The following is a 27,846-nucleotide window of genomic DNA, read 5'->3' on the forward strand; positions in this document are numbered from 1 at the left end:
TCCACGCTTTTCAATGACCGAAGTAAAAGCATGCAGTGGGTTCAAATCCTTAACCCCTGGCAGCTACAAAAAATACATTGATGTATTGGATACAGTTTATGCTATAGGCGCGAGAAGGGGTGTGATATTACGGGATACTTCTCTTGTGCATAGCAAAATTCAGCTTTGCATCACAGGAACTAATTTAATTTTAAAATATATTTAAAATGGAAAACAATTGTTTTAAATGTTATATTTCATCAAATAAAAGCAGCCTTAGTGAGCAATGGAGATTTCTTTCAAAAACATTAAAGAAAATACCCCACCGACCCACACTGTAGACTACCAATTAATCAAACAAAAACAGATTTTGCTACCTGTTTGAACAAAGTCTTAGAACCACTCAGATATGCCCAGAATTCATCATGGCACCAACACAGACAAACCCACTTGGCATAACCCCTTCCAGTCTTTTCTGGAATTTAAGAATGGAAAACTGGAGATCTGAGATCAATTAAAAGAGTGTAGTTGAGCTGCAGGTGCATGTGTAAATCAGCCTTTAGAGACAAGAAGCTCTTTATTCTAAACACTGCTCCAATATTTGGAAAAGGGCAACACTGAGGAGATCAAGAACATTTCTGTCACTGCATAATGTCCCATACCAAGTGATGGCATCTTCCTCGTGAAACTGTAATGGCTCCAGCAGTCACCAGACAGGACTGGGTGTGCAACAGGTCATGATTGTATTTCTCTTTCTTTTTGCTTGAGGTCTGGCCTGTGCAGACTGCTGCCCTGCTTCTCCAGCAATGTGAAACTTTTGTAAAGATTGAATGCGCCCTCTTGTGTTCACTGTCATATACTGCAGTAGTCAAATATAAAAACACATTTACCTCAGGAATGTGAACAAACGTACCCAGTACTGCCACGTTTTTTGCATTTGGCACAATTCATATTCATACTCATAACATCACACTAACCAAAAAATGTGTACAGGTATCAGAAAAAAAAAAAAAAAAAAAAAAACACAGTAATGCACCAATGATAGCAAATGAAAGCAAGAGAAAAAAAACACCCAAAACTAATCCCAATGATTGCTTTGCACAACCACATGAGAAGTTAAATTTGACATAGATGCATGTCAGTTATGCAATATGTGCACTGGAGTTCAAGTTTCTTTCTTTTGCTGAGAACATGAAACAATGACTCATTCTTATACTGTCCAAAGCAGATGGATGGCAACATGGGAAAATTCAGACAAACGATTCTGCATGCAAATAAAAACCAACTAAAACCAGCACAGAAATGCACAACTACAAACCTGTAACCACATTTTCAGACAGGTAAAACAGGCCTGAAACTTGAACATTTCTAGCTCTCGCACAGCATGCAAATTGAATATTTTACTATTACATACCCTGGTGTAAGCTGTTTTGCCTTACTATGTTTTGCATACAAACCAGAGACACTTTTAGTGACGTTATGTAAGACTCGTGAGCTATTTGGACTCTTCTAGGTAAGGTAAATTAAGTTTCACAGTGCTATGTGCTTGCTCTAGATTATGTTGAAAAAAAAGTTGTAATAATGCCTCTTTTTTTTTTTTTTTTTTGGACTGCTGAGCGAATCATTGGTACAACCCTACCTACTCTCCAAGAACTGTACTCATCTAGAGTGAGCAAAAGGGCTGGTAAAATCACTCTGGACCCCTCACATCCAGCACACTCCCTCTTTGAACTGTTGCCGTCTGGTCGACGCTACAGAGCTCTGAGCACCAGAACGACCAGCACAGGAACAGTTTCTTCCCTCAGGCAATCCATCTCATGAACACTTGACAATAAACGTGGAACACACAACACTATTATACATTATTTATTTAACACATACTTATTTACATTTCAAATTTGCACATATACCTGTACATACATAATTGTCTATATTATATATTCTGTTTTTGCTATTTTGTACATTGTCTATTTTGTATATTATTCTTTTTATTATCTGTGTCCTGTCGCTGTCATTCTGTTGCACTGTGGAGTTTCTGTCACTATAACAAATTCCTTGTGTGTGTCAAAATACCTGGCAATAAAGCTCATTCTCATTATATTTCAGTTGTGCTGCACAGAACATAATAGGGCTGGTCAAAAAAATCGATTTTTCGATTAATCGTTTTTTTTTTTTTATGATATCGATTCGATATCGATTCTCAAAAGCCGCGAATCGATCTTTTCCGGTATTTATTTCAGCAAATATTTAAAACATGATCTGATTAATGTGATTCTTATCATTAGTCTTCTCCACTAGATGTCACCCTTATTTACCGATGCGCGATGTTAAAACAGAAAGCCTGTCATTCATTCATTCAGTGCTTATTATGGCGGAGATACTGTTGATGAGAACCAAGAACAAAGCCATACGCGTGATTCGTAATGCTCAGGTGAAACGCTATAGTGATACTATAAATCTGTGGAAGCATTTGATATCACGCATAAGGCGCCATGATTTCCGCAATGAATGAATGAATGAATGGCGGATGGCGCAACGCACTGTTTACTACACGCATACTCAAACGCGGACAACGCTCGCGGTATTTTCATCTTCTGCCGTCTTACTATATGATGATATTAACACACTGCTGCTCTGAGAGTCATTTCATTAGCATTTTACAGTTTAATTTGAGAAAACTACCGTCATATCACATGATACACAGCTGCTGCAAGTTCCTCACGGCAACCTGTCAAAATAAAAGTTTAGTTTAACATTAAGAGCAGTCTTAAGACTCAATGCTACTACTAATAAATATTAATAAATCTTTATTTTTAAAGGAATAATCCCATTTGTTTTCTTTTTAATTTTAACAGTAAACCTCTGTTGTGCAGCACTTTGTTTGGCAAAAAATAAAAGGGTTTAATTTTCATTTGATTAGGATAAATTAAAATAATGTTTTATGCCTTCATCTGATTACCAGAACAATTAAAAACATTTTATAGGGCCCTATTATTATTTAAGAAAGGACCTCATACAAAAAAAGAATAGGTTTAAAATACAGGCCTGTGGTTCTTAATTTCTTTTTAATTCATCATTTATAAACTGATGTTTACGGTTTATTTTTTAAAAATATAAATAGCTTTTGTATTAAAACTATATTCAATGAATGTGTAAAAAAAAGAAAAAAAAAGAAAAGAAAAAGAGAATCGAAAGCTTGCGAATCGAATCGGGACATCTGAATCGATACCCAGCCCCAGAACATAATGAACAACAGTAGCAGTTCCTGTCTCAATTCCACGCTTTTCAATGACCGAAGTAAAAGCATGCAAGTGGGTTCAAATCCTTAACCCCTGGCAGCTACAAAAAATACATTGATGTATTGGATACAGTTTATGCTATAGGCGCGAGAAGGGGTGTGATATTACGGGATACTTCTCTTGTGCATAGCTCTACACTTTAGCACTATGCCAGATTAGCCTACGTTAAAGAAACCCTGAAATATGTAGGTCAGATACTTGTATGACGCACCGACTCGAACATGCAGAAGAGCATTTAACGAGGTTTGTGCACCACAACAGGCCAAAGATAATGACAAAGCATTTATAGACCTAAAGCTCAGTATGAATCTCCTCTGAGGAAAGTGGGGCATGGTTTGAGGACCCAGCAATGGAATACAGCAGGGATCTTTTGGGAGACAATCATTCCTTAACTATTATGTCCTGCACCTGGGCCCATCTCTACATTCTTCCACTATCAATAAAACAAAAAGTTCCAAACAGATGTGCTTTCCTCCTCATATTCTTCATTCTTTATAAAGAATGCGGTTTGTCTTTGAAAGTTCCATTCTGTGTGATTTGTTGAAATGCTGTGGGCATTACAACCTCGCTATAATTTAAAACAAACAAAACTATGTAGGTCACAGTTTATCTGCACTGTAATGAAGTCAAACAGACAATGTGGCACAATGTTGGGGATCTGCATTGCTGTGGAAGTCGATATTGCTGTAGCGAGGATGCTTTAAGGGAGATGAATGCAGAGATGCATGAGCAGGTTTTAGTCATCCAAAGTGCCAGACGCATTTAATTAAAAGTTTTAAAAATATATTTAAAAAATAAAAACGTGTCTCAAATCTCCTGTGTTCACTCAACTCCTTGGCATTTTGCATATTGTTTTCCAGCGCTTTCATAATGCAAGAAAATGTCCTATATGATAACTAGTCATTTAGACAACTCACTGTCTAGCTAATTTTGAAAAGAACTGCATATCCCTAATTAATGTCAGGAGACTAAAGGAGAGAAAAAAAAATGGATCAAAAACAGTTTTTACAGGCAAGCTCTTTTGCAACAAAATGATGCAATTTTTAAAAACACCTAAGGTCAAAAGTTCAAACAGTAGAGGGGGAGAGGTTGAGCAAGGGAAAGAATCTGGCCGAGTTATTTCTGGCAGCAATGGGCGGTTGTGCTAAACCGTGTCACAAGAGCTATCATGTAATGCAAGGTGAAGAAAAGGCAATCCTTGAGGGAACAATTGCACTCATTCAAGCTTTTAGGGTACCGAGATGCACCGGCCAACCAGTCATCAATCAGAACCGCAGTTTTGGTTTTATTTTGGCCAATTTCTTGCAATCATTTCCCAAAATGTAATTTGTGTGGAAATACTACAAAGTCTGTAAACAGGACATTAACAGTGATGGGATGGGACAAGAGATGGGACAAGCTGAGAAAAAAATACTGTACCCGGCAGATCAAACTCACTGTTAGCAATGCGCAAAATACTGGATGAAAATACTAAATATTGAATTGGGCGTTTATATGAATGCATCTCTGAAGGGAACGGACCGTCTTCAGAAGTTGTGATGGCATTTTCTTTCCATCTACCTCCATTTAATGTCTATTAGTGTTTACAGGGCAACCTAGGAAATGCTATATTTATGCAGTTCCATAAATGCCACCTAATGACAAAAAGTGAATTTTAATTCAGCACATCAACTGCATTTCATGCACTTCATGTACTTCTGTGGACACTTCATGCACTTAATTGTCACAGCTTTGCTTATGTAGCAGATGGAGGGGGGGATATCAGACTCCAATACTGGGTTACAAAATAACCTTGCAAAATACACAAGACGGCAGAGTGCATAGTGTGTAGTATGCATGCATAGTGTATAGTATGCCATTTGGAAAACAACTACAGTTTAAGTTAGTTTTGTTACTAAAAGTGATAACTTACCCCTGTGACCATGGTCTTCATCCTTTAAAAAAAACAAAAACAAAAAAATTTATTTGTACGTTACAAAATACACAAAACGTACAGAATGAAAAATATATTAGTGATTGAAAAAATATGCTTTTAAACAGTGATGAATGACGCACACTACCTTAAAACTGGAGTTCACCGCAGACTCCGGTGGGTACACAATGAAGTGACGCAGAGTGAAGCCGAAGCCTTGTGAAGTGCGGCGCAGACGAAGAGTCTTAGGCCCTGGCCAGGAAAATGGCTCATCCTCCAGCTGAAAGAGCACTCCTGAAGAATCATCCTGATCCACCACATCCTACAGACGAACAGATGAAATCATGAGGAAAAAGAAGGGCCACCGAATACAACAGATCAACAAATACAGATTTCAGCAGACTAAAACAATTACATGAGAAGCGATTCATTTTATCTTATGTATTTTATCATATGTGAGAGACAATTAAAAAGACATTCATTACTACATGTATACATTCAAAGCAACTTTGAAGGGTTCTTAATAAAATACAGGATGGAGTAGTAATGAAGAGTTCTATAAAAATAAAACCGATTTGGGGTCCTAAGGAGATAGGACCTTGCATGACACAGAAAATAATAAAATCCATAAATTTCAGTGATGCACCGCAATGAAATTTTCTGAAAACCAAAATTAAAGTTTTCATTTAGCTGAAAAACTACAGCCACTAGGGGTGGGCGATATAGCCTCAAAATTATATCACGATATTTCAAGAATATTTGCGATAACGATATTTATGACGATATACAAAAAATATGGAATGTTTTATTGGTGATTGCAGCTGGCAGACAGCAGCATTTATTAGTGCAAACACAGTGAAGGGCATTTTCCATCCTTTTCCAATGAACTACTGTCATTGATGACAGACTACCTAATTCGAAGTGTAAATCTATTGTCACGAGGTAGCAGAAGCAGCATTATAGTGCAATAGTAGTGACCAGTTGGGCAAGTTACTTTAAAAAAAAAAAAAAAGAAAAGTAATTAGTTATAGTTACTTCTCACAAATAGTAATTGCGTTACATCATTATAAAAGTAAACAATTACCAGGGAAAGTAACTATTGCGTTACTTTTTTTAACCCTCAAAAACGGCTAATCCTATCTGAATACTTTAAAAAGTGTCAGAAAGCAGAGTTTCTCTGGTGTCTCAGATGGATATTCAGAGACTCCGTAGCGTACGTGATTATGTCATCACATTTTGACAACATTGATTGGTCAGAAGAAACCAATGCATTTTGTCCCTCTGAGCCAAACAGGAACGATTGTTGACGCTAAGTCCCACCCCTGTGCCCAGATTGGTTCAAAATGTCACATATCCAACCAATAAACATAGGTTTTGGTCTTTTGAACCATTGTTTAGAGTGTTTCTATGGAAATTTGAGCAAATGCAAAGTGAAAGTAAAGTCTGTCATGCGTGCATGAAAACAAACACAAAATAACACATTTGCATGAGAGCACTCTCTGAAAAAGCCCAGAAAAACACAGGACAGAGCACTTTGGCATAAAATAAACCAAAAGCAAGGATGAAAAAAGCGGTACATATGGGATAAAGCACTGGAATTTAGGTATTCGCATAGCAAGGTGATGTCCCGGTAAAATCAATTCTGACGCAGAGTGCAGCCAGCCAGTTTTATTATGTAAATAATACTTATAGTTAATAAAGCCTATAACAGCCTATAACACCTATAACAGTATTGTAATAAATGGATATAACTTGCTTTATCTGTGTAAAACACACAGATACAACTTTTCAAAGAAAAAAAAACAAAAAAAACTTCAGGAGTTTCTGTTTGAGTACACAGTAAAAAAAAAAAAAAAAACACCCAATTATTGCTTGCATTTTTCTTAAAATTCTGGAAATTCGTTAATTCTTAGAGAAAACAAAGGGAAAATTGGGACTTTAAATTAGCTAGACTGAAACTTTAAGTTGTCTTGTTTATAATGATATATGGCACTTAATGGTGACTGCTAGAATAGGTCTGAAAAAACAAAGAAAAGTACAGGCGTGTCAGGTGCCCCAAAAATGTTCTAGGTCTTTAAGGGTTAAATATTCAAATGTGTCAAATAACTTGGATGCTTCCAATATTAAATGTTAAATGAAAAAAATGGACACTACATGGAATAATTATTATTTTTAATCATTGTACACTAACACAAAACAATTTAAAAATACTTAAACACTGATTTTTTTTTTTTTTTTTAACATTCTAGCAGACATTATACCAACAAGGCACAATTTCACTTAAAATTAATAAGTTAGTAAAATAATATTTTGTGGCCATTTTTGAGACCCCCTTCATGCAAATAAATGCAGCCTTGCTGAGCAGAAGGGAATTATTTTAAAACATTAGAAAATATTACAGATCCCAATTTGAGCACTGTGTGAACGTTATAATAAATGTATTAATAGAGCTGTTGTAATTATTATCACCATTATTATTGTTTATTATTGCTTTTAAATTGTATTAAACAGAACAACAGTAAAATTACAATACTAACATTTATGACAGTTGATGGAGCTTTTATTTTGACGGAAACCCGAAGGAAGTCCTCAGCGCTGTTTTTTGTTGACAGCAGCAGATTTATAAATTATTCTCATTACTAATTTGGGAAGATGCACGTATCACATTGTCACATGCCTTGTAAAAATTCATAAGTGTTACTGAGCAACACAGTTTCAGCACAGATTTCCCTCGCGGTTTGTACTTTGAACCCTGGCTAACGAGACAGCGTCGTGAGCTCCTGCAGCGCTGTTTGAACACATGCAATTCATGCGTGTATTAGAAAAAATTACATTCTACAGTGTATTTAATTGTTAAAGGCCATTTTGCGATTTTAATCATACAGTAACGAGCAACAACCACCTCTTCCTCTTCTCATCGCAGACATGCAATGCAGTACTAAACGGTCTCTCGCTGTCGGTGCTTGTAATGATTTTAACGTCTTTCTCTGACAGTTTTAAATGCTTCGACACTGCCGTCATGTTTGCTACATTAGTGCGCGCCTCTATTTAATCGTGTCACGTCATCGCTCGGTACAATTTATTCTGTCTTTTTGTTTATTTTCGGCCGAATAATTTCGGCTGCAGAACAATCCATGCCTCCCTAGTAAATGCGTCATCGTGTCGCTATATCATTGATATCACGATATGACACTTTTTAATCATGTAAAAATTTATAGCGGTATTATCGTGGACGGTATGATATGGCACACCCCTAACACCACCATGCTTTGCTGGCATTAATGATGATCTCCTCTTTTTTTTGTGGAAACCGTTTTTTCTGAAAACGAAAATGTATTTATTTGATTAACTTTAACAAGGCTCAAGTTGTGTTAATACAAATATTAACATTTCACACAAGACAGTCAAAATGCATCACTGGAGTCATTTCAAAGCCATTTAACCTGAAAAATCAGTGCAAAAAAACCTGGGTCCACCTGGGTCTATGCATTACTAGCAGTTTTAGCCTGCTCAGACCAGTCCAGATCGTGCTATGTTGCCACTGACATTCACACCAGTGAATCACTTCTGGGAGCAAGAAAGCACTGAACAAGAGATTTGCTGGCTTTCACAAGCAGAAGCAATGGACAAACCACACCCCGGAGAAACAGCATAACTTGCTGCGCATGAGGTAGAAGTACAAATTCGAGAAATTGAATATGACAGTCAAATCAATTCTGTATAGATTGTGTAGACGTATAGGTAAACATTTTAAACAGCCTAGTCAACAAACTAAAGCAGGATCACCACAAAGATGAATCAGATCTGCTATGACATCACCATCATCCTTGACATTTTCCTCTTCATACTGAGGAACGCCCACTGAAGGTTGAGTCAGGACTGGCCTGATGTCATGTCTGCAGGGTGTGGGTGATGTTTTATGCCTCATCTTAAGTTAATTTCCTTGTGGAGCATATATTTAAGGATAACAGACACCACACACCAGTCCACCCACAGTTTTGCTGGCATTAATGATGTAAATCTCAATTTTTTTTTTTGTGGAAACCTGTTTTTCTGAAAATGAAAATGTATTTATTATTTTATTTACTTTAACAAGGCTCAAGTTGTGTAATTAGCTCATGATGATGTCTGAGGCCTTGAGCTTCCTCTGGCTCTTCGTGCCTTACTGTTTCACAGTGAGAATCCTGCTTCCGGCATGCACTGCTCTGTTTATGGAGTATTTATAGCCTCACACCTACCTGATATTCACACCCTACGCTTTACTGCCAAATCTCCTCCAGCAGAGGTGTGAGACATCAAATATTCCTTCACCATAAACACAATCTGGCATCTGAATCGCCACAACTGGTGATGTGAACTGGTTCACGATTGTGTGACCCTGTTGCATGAAGTAGGGACCAACTGATTTATTTTTAAGTGCGTCTTACAACCAATATGCAGAGACATTTTTTTCAATTTTGCCACAATAACTTTATTAGAATATAAAAATAAAAACAAACATAATAATAACAGTACCTAATATTAATAATTAAAGGGGGGTCCAATTCATGTTGAGTTATTTACACTGTTAAAGAGTTGGATTCTCATGCTAAACATGGCCAAAGTTTCAAAAAACGATTTGGACGTATTTGGAGTATTTCTGTGCCAAATACACACTTCCAGGTTTCTTACAAGTTTCAGAAAGTTTTTTCAAGCATGGCTCTTCATGACATCATGAAGGGTGGAACTCCTTGTATGGGCATTTCTCCCGGAAGAGCGCGCCCGTGCACACATCGACCAGAGCGAGAGCGAGAGCAAGAGCGCGCCCATCAACGCGCTTCATTCGGCAGCGCTGCATAATTCAGAACTGCAGATGGTAAGTGAAACGGCATCAAATGTCTGTGTTTTGTTGGGGATCGGCGCTCAAGTGCTCGTCACTCTTTAGCTCTGCCCGCGGCATGCCTCCAGGAGCTCGGCTGTTTTCGGAGAGAATCATAAAGCTGTATCTTTCTTTTATAAATATGATAAAACTAAAGACTTTTTGGAGATATGCAGTACTACTCTATAGGTACTCAAGATTAACATGAGATTGGTGAAACTGTATGCCCCTTTAATTACTGTTGTTGTTGTTGTTGTGGTGGTGGTTTAACAGTCTGACAAATTTATTATCATCTGTCTCTTTCTACTAGGGGTGTGATGGTACATGTATGCGCACCAAAATTTTCGTTATAGCCCTTTCGAACAAATGCAGTATTGTTTTAATGACTGCATGTGCAAAAATTCTGTGCATTTAGAAACTAATAGAGACTTCAAATTCTCCCCCTTGGACGGGACATAACATTTATACTGATATATTTTGATGTGGTAAACGTATCTGAAAAATAACAGAGGACATGGACTGAGCTGCTGCAGAAAAATGCATGATCCAAGTTGCCCTAAACATGAGGCATGCTTTATATTAAGCACTTCAAATGAAAATCACAAACATAAACGGCTTTCCCTCATGTAAGAGGCATATGCGGTTTAATTCATTTGAGATATGTATTCCTCAGCATATAACTTTGATCTTACATTTGTATCCTTAACTGTAAATTTCTGAAATTCACACAAGTACTTCAATTTTACAAAAAGTCTCATCTTGACAGCAAGCAAGTCAGTGTTAAACTTCAGATAAATCACTGAAGGAGTGCCGCCATGCAAATGTGTGTCAAACAGACAGAGCACAATTTAATAGGAGCACAATAATTCTGACTGAAATATAGGGCCTACATTTTTCTTCATTTTGCATATAAAAGTGCAATTCATTTACAATACTAAATCATAAAGTGGAGAATGAAGAGTGTTTTGCAGCAGGTTGCAGCAGTATTGACAGATTTTTTTTTTTTTTTATTTAAAGCCAGAACAGAAAAATAAACAAAAGTTCCTTCTGCCCCGAAAACATACCGAACTGCAGCTTTAAAACCAAGGTGCGAATCGAACCATCATTTGTGTATCATTTTAGCCCTACTTTCCACTATGAAGTGAACTTTAGCTAGTTTGAAGAAACAAGCAACATTGCCCAAAAGTTCATCTGCAGTCCAATGTGCAACACTGAGCAAAAACATCTGCTGATGTTTGTTAGATATTTGCAATTGGAAGGAGGGCTGAAAATTTATTATCCCTCTCATGACTGGTTGATGAGCTCACTGCTGGAAAGAAATAGAAGAAACATCCTAAGCTTTTATCAGGTGTATGCTAGAGAACATTGACTCAACAGTGATGTGTAGCAGGATATGGGGCTTTGGTCTATTACACAAGTAGGCTTAAGGTTCCTTGAGCGGCTGGAATATGTTCGCAGTGTGCCAAATTCTGATATGAGGAGCCGAGTCTTTGAGGAATGAGTTAATAAGTGTGAAACACAGCGAGTGCACATGAAATCTGAGAGCCTGCGTGAACTTGTGGAGCCAGTTTCTGTCAAGAGCTGTGACAATTTCCAGAATACTGCACTCATATATGAACTGCGGTGCAGTAGTAAAGATAAATGCAGGATGTTTTAGACAGCAGTGTGCAGTAAAGCAGGGAGTGTTGTATACTGGACTGCCACCACCATATCACCCTGCAGCCCAAGACTGGTTGCCCACTGAAGCTAAGCAGGGTTGAGCCTGGTCAGTACCTGGATGGGAGACCTCCTGGGAAAACTAAGTGGCTGCTGGAAGAGGCGTTAGTGAGGGCAGCAGGGGGTGCTCACCCTGTGGTCTGTGTGGGTCCTAATGCCCCAGTATAGTGATGGGGACACTATACTGTAAAAAGCACCGTCCTTCGGATGAGACGTTAAACCGAGGTCCTGACTCTCTGTTGTCATTAAAAATCCCATGGCACTTCTTGTAAAAGAGTAGGGATGTAACCCCGATGTCCTGGCCAAATTCCCTCCACTGGCCCTTGGCAATCATGGCCTCCTAATAATCCCCATCCACTGAATTGGCTCTATGACTCTCTCTTCTCTCCACCTGTAGCTGGTGTGTGGTGAGCACACTGGCACTGTTGTACTGTGGCTGCTGACGCATCATCCAAGTGGATGCTGCACACTGGTGATGGTTGAAGAGAGATCCCGGTATGATTGTAAAGCACTTTGGGTGTACAGCAATACACAACGAAAGCGCTATATAAATGCCTCATTCATTCATTTCTGGCATAAAGGTAATGGGACTTCACAGATGTCAAACTTAAGCTGATGTGATAAGCTAACAGCAAAACATGAGCTGTAACTCTTTGAATACCCCTACCAGTCATGATGTCAGCAGTTATGGAGTACTGAAGCAGCTCACAGTCTTTTCTGAAAGATCTTTAGGACCTTTTTTCTGTTGCATCCTTTGTCTAAAAATGGTTTAAAACATCCACAAGAACATACATGAATCCATACATAATGCCATACATAAACATACTACTATTCAGAAGTCTGGGATCAAGAAACTAATACTTTTATTCTCCAAGAACAAAAGCCCAAAAACAAAAAGGTTTGCCTGCAAAAACTTATGTTTCAAATATTTATATTTCAGATAAACAGTTTTTTTTAAACTGAAAAAATGTTTTATGGTTTCAACAACAACAAAAATTGAGCAGCAAATCAGCATATTAGAATGATTTCTGAAGGAAAATGTGACACTGAAGACTGGAGTAATAATGCTGAAAAAGTAGCTTTGCATCACAGGAATTACAGAAGTTACATTTTAAAATATAATCAAATAGAAAAAAAACTTATTTTAAATTTGTAATGATATTTCATACTATGATCTATCTATCTATCTATCTATCTATCTATCTATCTTACCTTGCCCAAACTTTTAAATGGTATTATTTCTAACTGAAGTGAAACAACAAAGCAGCTGTATTTGCACTGGTACAAGTTGCACCATTAACTTCTATAATCTTTTTCACATTATATAAGTATGGCCCGAATAAAAACTAAGCAAAAATGCCTGATGAATGCTAAAAGCATAATTTTGACAACACAGCAGTCATGCTGTGCCGCACAACTGGACAGGATCCATTCACAGTGTGTCAAGCAAGAAAAACTACAGGACGACAACACAAGATAGCATTAATTATTGAATATTTCACACCCACATAGAGTCTATTTTGGATCATGCCCTCAGAGCAAACTGGAACTTTTCCCTGGTCATGGAAATTAATATTCAGAACCAGTGTATGCAGATTTAGGCAAAATTGCTAGTGTGCCTTTCATGTGAGATCACAATCCCAACCGGATGCAGATCAGGAATAGTGCTCAGTCATGCAGAATGGATGCGACGGTATTGCTTTGGAACGTAGGGGCAAGGCTTAACTACTCCAAACAGATGGACAGGAAGCAGCTTCAGCACAGACAGTCCTGCACTTTACAGTATGTGACAGACCAAACTAATAAATACTCCACTAACACCTCTATGTGCCAAAACCCCCATAATTAAATGGCCACATCTCAGCCTGCCCAGAAGGGAAGTGGAGGAGTTTGTGAATGTGAGGAAAAATTTCAAATGGGCATTTGTCATCATGTGGTGTTGCAGATTTATTAAGTTGTTAAAACTGAACAAGACGTCATTTGTCAAAATATGTAGTTAAATTTTCTCCGTCAGTAACTTTCGTTAAGCAATATTTTGCAAGTGTAATATCTACACCAACTGTCAACTAGCACATTGCAGCGCATGAAGGTATAGCACCCACATTATGAGAATATGGTGTTTCTAATGACAAGTAGATGAGGAACTCTAAATAAGAGGCTCAGAAGGTGGGCAGCATGATTCTGGCACTGATAGCACCTGTAACACTTAAGCCCGGTACACACCAAGCCGACGGTTGGCCGTCGGGCAGTTTTTGTTCGTCGGCCGACTAAGTTTTCTCAGTGTGTTCTGCGCCGTCGGCTGAAGTTGGTCCTCGTCGGCTTTTTTTCGGCCGATTCGACATGTTGAATCGGCGACGGAGCTTGTCGGGCAGTTGGGCCATCTGATCATTCTGATTGGCTGTTCAGCTGGCGAACCAGTATGCGAGAAAGGCGCAGAACGGACGTGCTACTTGGCCATCGGGTGGCAAGAGTCGGCTTGGTGTGTCAAGGCAACTTTGGACCCAGACGCTGCCGACGTGAGCCGACCCCGCAGTCTGCTTTCGTCGCCACTAGTTTGTCGGCGTCGGCTTGGTGTGTACCGGGCTTTAGAGAGGACAAAGTTGACTGTCCTTAATTCGATGTGAATCATCAAAATTTATAATGTGGTTAACTCCAGAAGACCACCCAAACCATCCGTCCAGCTCACAGGAACTGCTGACAGATGAATACAAGGTAACTAAAAGCGGCACTACTGCCCGCAAACCACAATGCTTGGCAGGCATGTGTTTTCCTCTCCAATGGTAACAGTGCTCATATCCTGTTAGGGGAATACCAGAGTATATTTAATTGTGACAGTATCAAGTGAGTTGATGGTAAGAAAAAACATGTTACTCTAACCTTTTCATAAAGGGTTCATCGATAAATACCACAACATGAACAGGGCAGAAGCACTAAAATTCATAAACAGTTCGTCAGGCTTTCCACTATATTCCAAATCTTCTGAGGCCAGATGAAAGCTTGATGCGAACCTGAAGTTGTTATTTGCTTATATTCTTTTCTGGCAGCTGTAGATTATTCTACATTCCATATGTTCAAACAGGTGCATCGCGATGGCTCATGTGACATAGCATCAACAACAAAAGGGACGCATCGATATATTACTTTTGATTACAACTAAAACTGACTTTTTTGTCCTTCTTAGAGCTTGACATACATGTTTACAACGACATGAGTTGAGTAAATAACGGCATTTTTAGGTTAACTTTTTTAATATGCTTGTGATTTCTCTTTATTTTCATTCCATGCTTGATAAATGGATTTGGGGATTTTGGGGCAAGATAAATTATGAGGTGTAGAAACTGTGTACAATCTTTCTGCTGTTCTTTTTACATAATTAATGCTGAATACCTTCAAGACACAGAAGAATGTGTGTGTGTGTGTGTGCGTGCGTGTGCGCGTGTGTGTGCGTGCGCGTGTGTGTGCGTGCGCGCGCGTGCGTGCGTGTGCGTGCGTGCGCGTGTGCGTGCGTGCGCGTGTGCGTGCGTGCGCGTGTTTGTTTGCCTGGCCCGCCTCCTCTTTTCATCGTATTGGACTGAGATTAAGTAGTCGTGCCACTCACGCATAACAGACATGTTTCCTCCTAACCACAGATGAGGGATGAGGGTTTTACTCAACCACATATATTAGACAATATCCAGAGAGAGTGAGAATATAAATCAAGGCAATAAACAAATCGCAATGATTCAAACTAATATGATTGGAAGAATATTTACATCAAAGATGGGGTGACACTCCAAAGACAGATCAGAAACCGAAGTCATATGTAAACAAATTCTTCAAAGGGCAAATAATTACAAAAGGGGTCACACTCAGCAAAATGCTGTCTCAATATCATTGACAAACTCACACAAAATACTGAAATATTATTTTGTCAACATTTTAACACACACACACACAAAAAAAAGTCAAATATCAGTGAAATAATGAACTTTGCCCAGTCTTTAGTCCATCACTACGATCTGACTGAATATATAAGTGCTTCTCAAACCTGTCCTGGATGTGCTGACTCAACTCATCAGCTCCTCAGTACAGATTAAAGTGCCCCTATTAATGGTTATGAAAGGTTCAGATTTTGGTTTTGGGAGTCCCCAAGAACAGGTTGACATTCATGCAAGGTCAAAAAGTATAATTTTTAACGCTCCAAAAGAGGCGCATAGTGGCAAAGAATGAATTTGCATTTTCATTCAGACCAATGCGAAAATCAAGTTTTCCCAGGTCTGTGCGCGCAACAAATGGGCGGGCAATATGCTAATGTTTCATGTTGATGTCAACATGAAACGGCTTGGGATTCGTTTTAAAAATGACTAGTTTCAATGATTCAGAGTCGACTCTTTCTTTTGAGAAACAATAACTTTATACACGGAGCACTTTCAGATTTAAAACTTTGCAGGATGTTTTCATTCACTTGTAACTGTGTTACACACTGCATGAAAGGTAATTTTCAAAAGTCCATAATAGGGGCACTTTAAGACATGAATGTAAGGCTGCAAATAATCATTAATCAATTAATTAACTTGTCAATTATTTTTCCATTAAAAGACTTAACAATAAATAACCACAACATCTGCCATTAAACTTTCAACAGTTTATCCAGATGTTCCTCATAAAATACTTGCTTTACAAAAATAAATAAATAGAAATCCAATATAATACAATAAAAGTATCTATCAGTAATACAAATTTTGAACAAGTCACAACCATAATTCTAACTCAGGCAACCATAGTGACAATATCAAAGATGGCAATGTTCATAACACTGGGACGTAATATCCCAATTGACTGTGTTAAATGAGTCAAATCGAGGCAGATTTTTATGTCATTAAATATTTTGTAACGGAGTGTCATCATAATAAGTACTCCACACGGCTCCGGAGGGTTACTAAAGGCCTTCTGAAGAAAATTCTGAAGTGATTTATAAGCAAATTGTGTTATTATAAGATAAATACCCATATTTAAAACTTTATAAAAAGGAATGTCTAGCTTCCGCTAACTGTCGTATGAGTATTCACAAGAGAGTGGCGTTCCAGCATATGATGTAGGACGTAGGCTTAGCGTAAACTTCTATGAGAAGTGAAGAATGCAGAAGCGCAGAGGACAGAGCAAACAAAACACCGGTCACGAATTAGAAGTAGGGGCCTACTAAATGAGGATTTGTAAAGGGTTTCCATATAAAACAAGAGGAGACTGGTTTTCCTTTGCTGTAAAGAAAACTTGGTTCTCACGAGACTAGCTTATTCTCACTGGAACTTACACTACTCCTACGTCATCCGCTCTCTCGTGAACGAGCGTACCACAGTAAGCGGAAGCTAGAGAATACCAGTGATGAGAATAACGGCGATATAAATAAACGGTGTTACTAACGGCGTTATTTTTTTCAGTAACGAGTAATCAAACGAATTACTGTTTCCCCCGTTACAACGCCGTTACCGTTACTGACAATAAAATGTGGCGTTACTATATTATATTATTAGAATTTAATTTTTCAGTTCATCTGAATGGATGCGCAGTGTAGCTGTATTTGACGTACCATAAACTCTGGCGTGAAGGCGCCGTCGCTTTCTCTCACATACACGCACGCAAAGAAAGATACAGAGCAAGAGAGTCTTTCATAACATGCAGAATTGACGTGCTACATATAAACAATATTCTTTGTTGTATTTTTCTGTCAAAATAACGGAGTTCCTTTGGAATTCTTCAGCTTTTAAGAACTGCCAGTTTCTCTGGTAGTGGGCGGAACTAATGCGCAAACAACAATCTCATTGGCTGGCGCTCACCTAATATCGTCCCTGTTTTGATTTCAGCAAATCAATGCGAGCGAATGCAGACAACGTTATTAATATTCATGAACCCAGCAGCTCATTAATCCTTAGTGCGTTTTATATTGATGACAAATATGCATTCATACTTGGTTATTCTAATTACTAAAGTTCTATCATCATATAATATAAAATTATCATAATATTATAATGCTTGACTGACTGATACTAAGTGTCAGTAGATAAATAGTGTAGATTAATGTACAATGCTTTATAATAATAATTTATTCTTTTTAGTGTCCATTTCATTAATTTAACATTTAATATTGGGGGCATCCAAAGTTATTTAACATTTGAACATTTTTTAAAAAGTAACGCAATAGATAATTTCCCTGGTAATTAGTTACTTTTATAATGATGTAACTCAGTTACTCTTTGTGAGAAGTAACTAGTAACTATAACTAATTATTTTTTTTTAAAAGTAACGTGCCCAACACTGGAGATTACGGTTTATACAATTTTAAATACGGATATATATATATTTTTTTTTAAAGGCATCGATTCCATTCAGAAGGCCTTTATAAACTAAGAGTGCTCCGATTGATCGGCTACCGATCACTATCGGACGATAATCGCATTGGGATGTTTGATCGGCAGTCTCTAAAAAGGCCAATCTCATAAACTGATCTCAAGCTGATGACGCATCTGCTGTGAGAGGTTTTCAGGCTTTCAGCGCGAGCGTTTCAGGTGTAGAGCCTGGTTTATACTTGCTGCGTCAGCACGAGTGCGAAAGTGCGCACCACGGATGGAGCGCAACGGAGGATTTGGTTTTCAAGCTAAAGTAAAAGGCCGCTTCTTAAACCAGAGAAGGTGAACATGTTGGTATTCTTGTAGAAAAAAAAAAAAAAACTTTTCGTTTTGAAAAGCTTGTTATCTTTGCCGTTTACCTCAAGTTACACTATGGAGGCTTTCCTTAATTTTTAAAATATTATTTATTTGATTCCTCAGTGTTTGCTAAACATTCGTTAATTTATTAGTCTGTATATAATACAGCATGTGATGTGTCCTATGCCATGCCTCGTCTTATTCGTTTTTGTTAATAAATGTTATGCAAGCTAGTTTGTCATAGTTGCCTACTGTTTTATTGTTGTGCTTTTTAATTAAGAATAACAATGAATTCATCTTTTGTTTTAGTCTTAAAAAGTGAAAGGTGTATAAATAAGCAAAACAAAATAACGAAAAAAGGAATTCCTGTTCACAAAATTTAAATCACAAATAACTGATGAAAAAGAATGGGTTGAATGTTGAACACTTCCGTTGCCATATAACTATAAACTATGATAAAAGTTCATCAGCATGCATTGATTAATCAAATGTTGTAGCAAAAAAAATTAATAAATAAAAATTGCCACCAAATTATGTGCTTATGCGACCAACTGAGAAAGTTAGTCGCAAAAGTGCGACCAGTGGGAAGAATGAGTCTAGAGCCCTGAGACTAGCTTCTTGCGTTAGCTTCTTGCTAGCGGTAGCCTGTTACGTTACAGTACATAAGATTTCACTTACCACATAAACAGAGTAAGGAGAGCTGACTGATGGAGAATGATTTACAGATCCAGAGCACCAACGACAAGCATCTGATCTAGTAAAATGTGTGGTAAGTACTGCCGCTCCATAGTATAAACCGAGTACGTGCGATTACGAATCTCGAAAGTGAAAGTAAAAATAAAAAGCGATCTTGCATTTGAAAGCAGTTTCAGTGCCCAGCATATTAATAGCGGCTCCCTGATGCCTGCATTTTATATACAGTATAATTACCCAACGATATAACTGCGAGAGAAAGTATTGAAATATATATTTTCCTCCCTGTGTTTCCTTCCTGCTGTGTGAGCTACTGAAATGAGCCATACTGTGAAACAGCCAATCAGAGCAGAGTTCAACGTTATTATTCATTAACCTTCCAAATAAGCCAATAACAGACCATTTCATTCTATGGAGAAATCCTAGGGTTGTAAATGCACATGTAAAACAGTTTCTGGAGAATTTTTGCCCTTACCTAAGCCACATACCTTATATGTAGATATCAGAGAATCATTTAAAATATTGTATCAATGCATTCTATGGCACCTTTAACGGATTAAAGTGTTCACACTGCTCACCGTTGCAGTCCGGCAGTGCATTCCAGGTGCGGTGCGTCTGCAGCAGTGCAGAGATCGTTTCTGAACAGAGTTTGTCACTCGTGCTGAATTAAAGTGACAGCACATTGTTTGCGGTAAATATAAAAACGAAAAATGTAGTAATTACACCATAAATTTATATAATTAAAGTCTACTGTGTTTCACAGTCAACACGTATGGTTTGTTGGCTAGTTTTAAAGGAAAAGAGCACTTTTAGATAAACAAGGCAATAATAGATGGCACTCGTGAAGGTAGGAAAACAAAGTTCTTTATGAACTGCAGGATTGCTTGTAATAAAGATTTAAAAGCAAAAGGAAAGGCAGTAGAGCTGACTGTTTCTGTCAGTGGTAAGTTTTAATTTAGAATGTTTGTGATAAAATTTATTTATAATATTTTAAATATGTTTTGCCACTTGCTTGAGCAACCTTTTTGTGCGGTCTGTAAGCTATTGTGCAACAATTGCACGAGTGTAAAAACAAAAATGCACTGCATGATCAAACATTTAGGTGAGATAAATATATATTTTTGAAAAATGTCTAAAAAATAAATAAATAAAAATGCTCCCCTCCACGCCTCAAATAATAAAAAAAATAAATAAAAAAAAACCCTCTCAGGGAAGAGGGAAATTCCCCCCATTTTCAAAAATGAATAAATGTCTAAAATTCCTGACTGGAGTATTACTATAAATAATTCTACATGACAAAAAGGAGGCTTTAAAAAGATCAGTATCAGTGATCAGCCTCAAAAATCCTGATCAGAGCACCCCTATTATAAACCCCCAGAGCTGTATGGAGTACTTTTTTAATGATGGATGGATGCATTTTTTGGGCTTCAAAATCTCAACCACCATTCACTGCCATTATAAAGCTTGGAAAGGCCAGGGTATTTTTTTTTTAATATAACCGATTATATTCGCCTGAAAGAAGAAAGTCATATACAGCTAGGATGGCTTGAGGGTGAGTAAATCACGAGGTAATTTTCATTTTTGGGTGAACTCTCTCTTTAACAGGTTTATAAAGATCAATATAGCTTTCACATTATATGACGTGGCAGACCACTAGCTGACCAGCGTGTTTGTTCATATAGCACGGGTTGTTCATAAAGCCGAAAAGTCTCCATTTGGTAAGTGTGTGTTGGTCACGCCATGCGATGCTACGATGCTAGTTTTTCAAACAAAACGGTAAAATTCTCATGAAGTGAGTCTCACAGCAGTGTATTCATGTCGTCATATAGTGAGATGCAGAGGCAGAAAATCACTGTGAATGTCACGCATGCTTCAGTATTTGTGTAGTAAACAAAACCGCGTCTCTGCCATTCATACATAGGCAAGCAGAACATGCAGATTCTTATTTAAACCATCTTTTTGCGTTTTAATAGTCACAGACACTAGTCCATATCACTAGGGCTGCAACAACGAATCGATTAAATCGATAAAAATCGATTACTAAAAGCGTTGGCAACGAATTTCATAATCGATTCGTTGTGTCGCGCGACGCGAGACGTTTGATTATTAAAAAAAAAAAACTTTAGTTGAGCGGAGCGGAGTGAACACACTCGGTCTCTCTCGCGCACGGATGCTAGCAGAGTTTGGCGCCTCATAAATAAAAACAAAAGTAAAAAAAAAAAAAAACGAGCGGAGGTAGAGGAAAGATACATGGCGGAGGCAGAGAAATCCGTGCGACCCAAGTCATCCAAGGTGTGGGAGCAGGGCGGCGTTTGTGTATGGCAGAGTATGGCAGTTGCCATACCCTAGCCCAGTCAGGTGCTGTGAAAAATTATCCAAACTTGAGTCGCTTATAATTCGTTTTTATTATTTTAAATCAGAGAGTTTTAAAAATAGTAAACCAATTATAAGCATTAAAATAACTTGTCAGTAAAACTTTGTAACGCCATTGGATCATCGAGCTCTCAGCGAGACCTCGTAACTTCACCCCGCCTCCGTTCAGATTGACGCGCGCACAGCCTGGAGAAGATGAGATCTCTGCTTTTTCGCAATGCAAGGGTGAATAAATAATTGGTGTTTGAATAGTACAGCGTTTTCTTTACTCAAACACTATGTCAGTAAAGGATAATGTTTTTGTGTGTTTGAAGAGTGGAGAAGAATTAGTTATTTGCTGTCTATATGTTTTAAATATCCTGTGCATTATGTGCATAAGCGCTTAATTTGAGATTTTGGCCAAGTGTATTAAACAACAAGAAAAACTAAGCGCCCATATAGCTACAATCAAAGTTATATAACCTGTAAAGTTGATGAAAGCATAATGCACTTAATGCACTTATGCACTGCATAACAGTTACAGCCGTTCTAACGACAGACAAAACACTCCATCTCCGTCATTCTCTGGTCAAAACATCATTAACTCCATTTGAGCTTGATTTTCATATAATGTTAAGTGCAGGTGTCTGATACAATACCAACGCTAACGACGCAGTGTTGTTAAATTATTTAATTTTTGCACTCCCAGATGTAAAGCATACATGTGTATGTTTTTGTGTTAGTCCATTTTATTTTATTTTATTATTATTATAACAGCTCAGGGATGTTCAAGGAGCAACATGTTTGTGCACTTTCTAAAGATTTTAGTTCTGTTTTTGAATAAAGGGTTGGAAATGAATGCTTTTTTTTTTTTAAATCCGATTCATCGATTAATCGAAAAAATAATCGACAGATTAATCGATTATTAAAATAATCGTTAGTTGCAGCCCTACATATCACGATTTGAATTAAGTGACAGACCTACTTTTGATAATTCCGTGGCATTCCACACTTTAGAGTAAATTCCTTTTTATGAATGGACTCTGCGATCCCATCAGCGTTTTCACGGAAACCATATAGCCCTAGAAATGTAAGCACACTTCAGAACATTTTGTTTGCCCTGTGTGTTGTGTTTGAATGAGTTGCAGAGGTGACATCATGTCACAGAGTCTCTCTCTCTCTCTGTAACATACGTGCCCAAATGCGTTACTCAACTTTGACACATAAAAATTTATTTAATGTGAATCGGTATCAAATTTAATTAAGGTGAATTGTAGTACCAATGCAATTCAGTCGGTAGCCTTAAAAGTACCGAGTTCAGTACCCTACCCTAGGACTAACAACTATATTCTACTTTTATGAGTAAACAGCCTATATTCTGGCATTGGTTACCATAGTGTTGTACATAAGTGGCTACTGCTAGTGATGAACATAAACAGAGCAACGCATTAACAAATTTCATGCAAATCAATGTCTTAATGTAATTAATGACGATTACATCCATTACACTGGCGCATCTTGGATATATACATACATTGATGAACAGCAGTAGTATAAAATTCCAGTTATGTCAAACCACATTGTACTGACACACAAAAGCTAAGCACCAATACTGCTCATATCTGTGATACTCTCCGTACACCATCCTTTTGTTCTGGATGAGTGAGAAGCAGCAGTTCTTTCAGGGTATGCAATAAGCCTGTAAATAATTCATGATGAGCGCAGATGCACCTGGACAATGTGTTGCGCTCCTGGAGGTGCGTGGAGGGTGGTTGGGCTTGCATCAGAAAGCTGAAGTGTTCCTTTATTAGAAAGCAACAGCTAGATAAGCTATAAATTCCCCAGGCTTATTCTCCAGGCTCCTGTCCTCCTGTCCTTAGCATTATAGTCATGTCATGATAGCAGTGTGTTCAGCTGGACACGTCGCACAAAAGTTGTAACCAGAGGACAAGCATGACTACAAGACTGGGTGACATCAGCAATGACAACCACTCAGAAAACTCAAACCAGAATGTCTGACATGCTCACACCAAACTGTTTATTGTAGTAAAACATAGTAAAAGTATACTTTTTACACTATATACTTTTCCTATAATGTATTTTCTGTCATTATGAGTCAGTGATTATTCTTTCTAAATGAATAAACTCTGAAATGAATGAACTAAGAAAGTCTGCTGTTCTTTTAAGGCATGAAGCAGTAGCTGGAAACAATTTGTCTCTCTCTATTGAATTGAGAATCTATTTTGCCTTCTGGCTGAGGAGTTAATCATATGACGATCAGTAACAGGGCTGAGAAATGGGAAAAAGCCAAAAGCTAGTTAAAACAAACACATATGACCTACTACCATGTAGGGGTGGGCGATATGAGCTAAAATTCATATCATGGTATTTTCTGCTGTCCAGACGATATCGATATTATATCGCGATATGAGGGGAAAAAATTGGAATCACATTTTAGTAGACCTAGTTAAATTAGAGGCAAAATATGTATTTTAACCTTATATAACTAGGGAAAAAAACATGATAAGGCAAAAATAGAATGGTCTGACTTTAGATTTGTGAAATTATGCTACATAAAGGCCAGGGTATACTTCACATTCCGCGTTCCGTTCCGTCTTGCGCACAGCCATGTCTGCACAGCTTTCAAAGTATACTCAACCGCAGATGAGTGCGGACAGACAAGCTGGACACATGCGCAGTACACCACCAACTAGATTTGTCTCAACAGTCACCTCGCGCATGCGCTGATGTACGCGGACCGTCCACGCGGCCTCAAAAAATTGCTTGTACGCGGACAGGGTGCGCGGCTGTCCGCGAGCACTCCTGATGACGAAAATGACGTAATGCGAACGGTGCGCGGATGGCCGAAGTGTACTTTGGCATTAAGCACCTGCGCAAAATAAAAACAGCAAATGGACTGAAAGAACATGCTAATTCACTCTGACAGCGGATGGCGCTTATGGCCTGAGTTTAGCATTCCTTTGGTTACCGCTGTAAATAAAACTGCTCTGCTCTGTGCTTATGAACACAGAGGTAGGAGAAAAAGAAAATGCCACCTAAAGTTTTCTGAAGAGAGTACCCTTCAGATACTCATTCATATTAATCCCCTGACACCAATTCATTATATTTTTCTTCCTATATTTCGAGTATTGTGAACAGTGATCTTGTGCTGCTTGCTACAGTATTTTCTCTCTTTGTGTACGTGTTCTGCGTCTCTGTCCTGTATTAACGGCCGTTTACAGACTTGGTAATATTACAACACAAATTACATTTTGGGAAATTATTATAATCCAGTTTGTGTGCAGTTCCGAAAAGCCGATCGTGTGTTTGGAGCAAAAACTATCCGCTTCTGATTTATGTCTGATTAAGCGGGGCATCTCTCTCTCTCTGATGACGCAGTAATGACCACGGGGGGGGAAAGAATCTTTGTCTGTCCATCCAATGAAATCCATGAATATGTAACTGTACCCACGGTATAGCATATCATGGCACAACATAATACCGGTAGTCACGTTAATACCGGTATAGCGCCCACCCCTACTACCATGTGCATCTTTCGGCTGCATATTATTATATTTTCCATCCTTTAAGGTGTCTTTAAAAATTACTGACACACCTTATGAAGACATTCAGGTCAAGACTCAAACGATCTTGAAATATATTATCCAGAACATGCTCAGTATGAAGTGCTTATTGCTGGAACACTCATCCATTGTTTCTTGTAAATGAGTAAGTCATCCAGTTATATTAAAGGATAGTCCACCCAAAAATAAAAATTGTCTCATCATCATTACTCACCCTAAAGGCTTTTTCACACTGAATGTGAAAATTCGGAGCAATGATGCTTTTGTATTGAAACAGTAGATCCCTATGGGGCCATTCACGCCAAGCACGGTCATTGGCAGCATGAAAAAGCGAGGATTTTTCTGAGTCCTGTGTGTCGATTTTTCCCCCGCTCCACGACAAAACAGGGTGTCCAATTAGATTTGAGCTAAAATCACTTGCCTAGAGTTGCAGATGTTACACAAAAGGGTGAGAGTGGTGGCGCTGAAGATGTGTATCCCGAGAGAGAAGAGGCTGCATACTTGTTGTCATTGGTATCTGAGAACAGATTTATGTTCTTTATTCAGAATATCAATAGTATTAATTCTTGGGTTGGGTGCCGAAACTCTATGTATTTACTAGAACCGAATCAGAACGCAGATTTCTGTGCCTCATTTCGGTGCCATGCCTGAGCAATCGATTGAAATTTTTGTCCTTTGTTTCTCCAAAACGGATGTAAGAAGCATCACAAAAATAATTTCCCAACTGAGAAAATGCACGTGAACTCAAGTTGGAAAGCTCTAATAATACAAGTCCAACAAATCTTTGTAGAAATGCGAGTGTGCTGTTTTCACATTCCAACTTAAAAGCACAACTCTGGAAATGAGAGCATCCAAGGAGCGCGTGAATGCAGTAATTACACTTGCTCTGACGGCAGCAAGTAGCCTTCCATTAGCTAGCTAAGCATAACATGCTTAAAGGGGTCCTATTATGCTTTATCACTTTTTGAATTTTAGTCAGTGTGTATGTTTGGGCATAAAAAAAGATCTACAAAGTTACACACCTCAAAGTCCACTCCAAAGGGAGATATTTTGTTTTTTAAAAATCCTTTTTCCAAGAACTACAACGAACGGCTCGTTTGGACTACAGCGTTGTTTTCCGGGTGTTGTGATATCACAAAGTGGCCATTAGAATATCATTAAAATAAGTCCCACCTACAGAAATTCGAATGGTTGGGGGGTGGGGCAAAGTCGTGGTTAGAACGCTTGGTTGAGTGCATCAGACAAGAAAAGCACAAAGAAGTGCTGCTGTAGAGTCAAGTTTTCGCAAGTTATTACACATGCACCTGAATAGCCTAATTATGTATGCGAATGTTACAATTATAAAAATTATTTTATAAATTGCTGACAGTACAATACTGGACAATGATATAATCTGCAGAATTTACACTTCAATTATGAGACTACAGTGTTTCCCATACATTGATTTATTTGTGGCTCCCGCCACAATGTCAAAACTGACTGCCACAAATAGATTTTCCAAAAGGCTTTGACTTCGTTGAATAAACATGAGCACTGCACGTTTCAAAATCGAAACCCGGTGCGGGTGTTTTTATATCACTGTATTTCTGAAGGAAACCGACTGTCTTAAGAAAATTTTGGATGTCATTTTCATTTCATCTTGCATAATATCTGATAAAGCAGCGTTTGTGAGCGGAGAGCTGCTTTGTGTACAGCCGTTACCAGGGAAACCTCTACTTCTCCCACTCTTAGCGCCTCCTGCTGGCAGAGATTGAATTTGCATATATATGCCACCATAAACAGAGGGTGAATCCCATTTCTCTGTCTTACCCCTTCCCCTTAGTTTTGCGCGTTCACGTGAGAGTAAGGGCTATCCCAATTCTCGTTTTGATCGAGGGGTAGGGCTAAGAGGAAGTGGTAGATACCCCTTAAAACCAAGCATTTTCGCGAGCTTCCTTGAAACCAAGGGGTACCCAGAACACACTGCGCAACCGGCAACAATGGCGGCCAGATCATCAAGTATTCTCGGCTTAAATAATTTATTTAAAAGTTACGACAGTCTTGTTTTGTGCTCTAGACAGTCCTGTACATATATATTTGCAACCATGTTCTTAATTGAAACTTTAAAAAAAACAAAAAAAAACAACAAATAGCCTTGAATGGACTCCATGCATGTCTACAGTTTTAACAAGTTTGTAAAACGATCCAAAGTTTGTGATCAACACTTGTCGGCTCTGGTGACGTAGCAGCCAGTTAGCGACGGTGTATGATGACGTAACCATAACCAAGTGGTGTCTCCAAGGGTATGTTTTCACCCCTAGCGCTTACCACTCGGTTTCGAGGGACAAGGGCTAGGGGTAAGACGAAGGGAAAGGGGTAAGACAGAGAAATGGGATTCACCCAGAGTGTCTGGGAAACACTGGACTATGGTATAAATAAATTCAACTGTATAACAGTTTCATTGCAATTCATGTTATAATGTTAGAATTAAAGAACAATAAACATAATACCGTTGCACTTATCTGTACATAGTACATGCAGTTATTTTTAAGCAGTTGTTGACATCCTAACAGTGTTAATTTTGGCAGGCATTTTTGATTTAGTCTTTATCTTGAGACGAAAATGCTTAATAGTCTTAGTCACATTTTAGTCATTTGAGTCTTTCATAGTTTTAGTCTAGTTTTAGTCAACGAAAATTCATTGTATTTTTGTCAACTTTTAGTCATTACTTTTAGTCAAAGTGCAGTTAACAACATTTATTTTGGTAGCTATTTTATATGTAGTATTCAAACAA

At 38.1% G+C, this 27,846-nt stretch overlaps 1 protein-coding gene across 1 annotated transcript in view; it reads right to left on the minus strand.

Annotated features, from left to right (window-relative positions):
- arhgap21b (Rho GTPase activating protein 21b) overlaps nt 1-27,846 on the minus strand; it is a 77,113-nt gene that overhangs the window by 39,102 nt on the left and 10,165 nt on the right. Inside the window, exons 3-4 of the mRNA XM_058798983.1 lie at nt 5,339-5,512; nt 5,191-5,212 (exon numbers count right to left, since the gene is read on the minus strand). Coding sequence (XP_058654966.1) covers nt 5,191-5,212; nt 5,339-5,512 — 196 coding nt within the window. The remainder of the gene's footprint in view (nt 1-5,190; nt 5,213-5,338; nt 5,513-27,846) is intronic.

This window comes from Onychostoma macrolepis, chromosome 02 (assembly GCF_012432095.1).
Source record: "Onychostoma macrolepis isolate SWU-2019 chromosome 02, ASM1243209v1, whole genome shotgun sequence".
In the NCBI taxonomy this organism is placed as follows: Eukaryota; Metazoa; Chordata; class Actinopteri; order Cypriniformes; family Cyprinidae; genus Onychostoma; species Onychostoma macrolepis.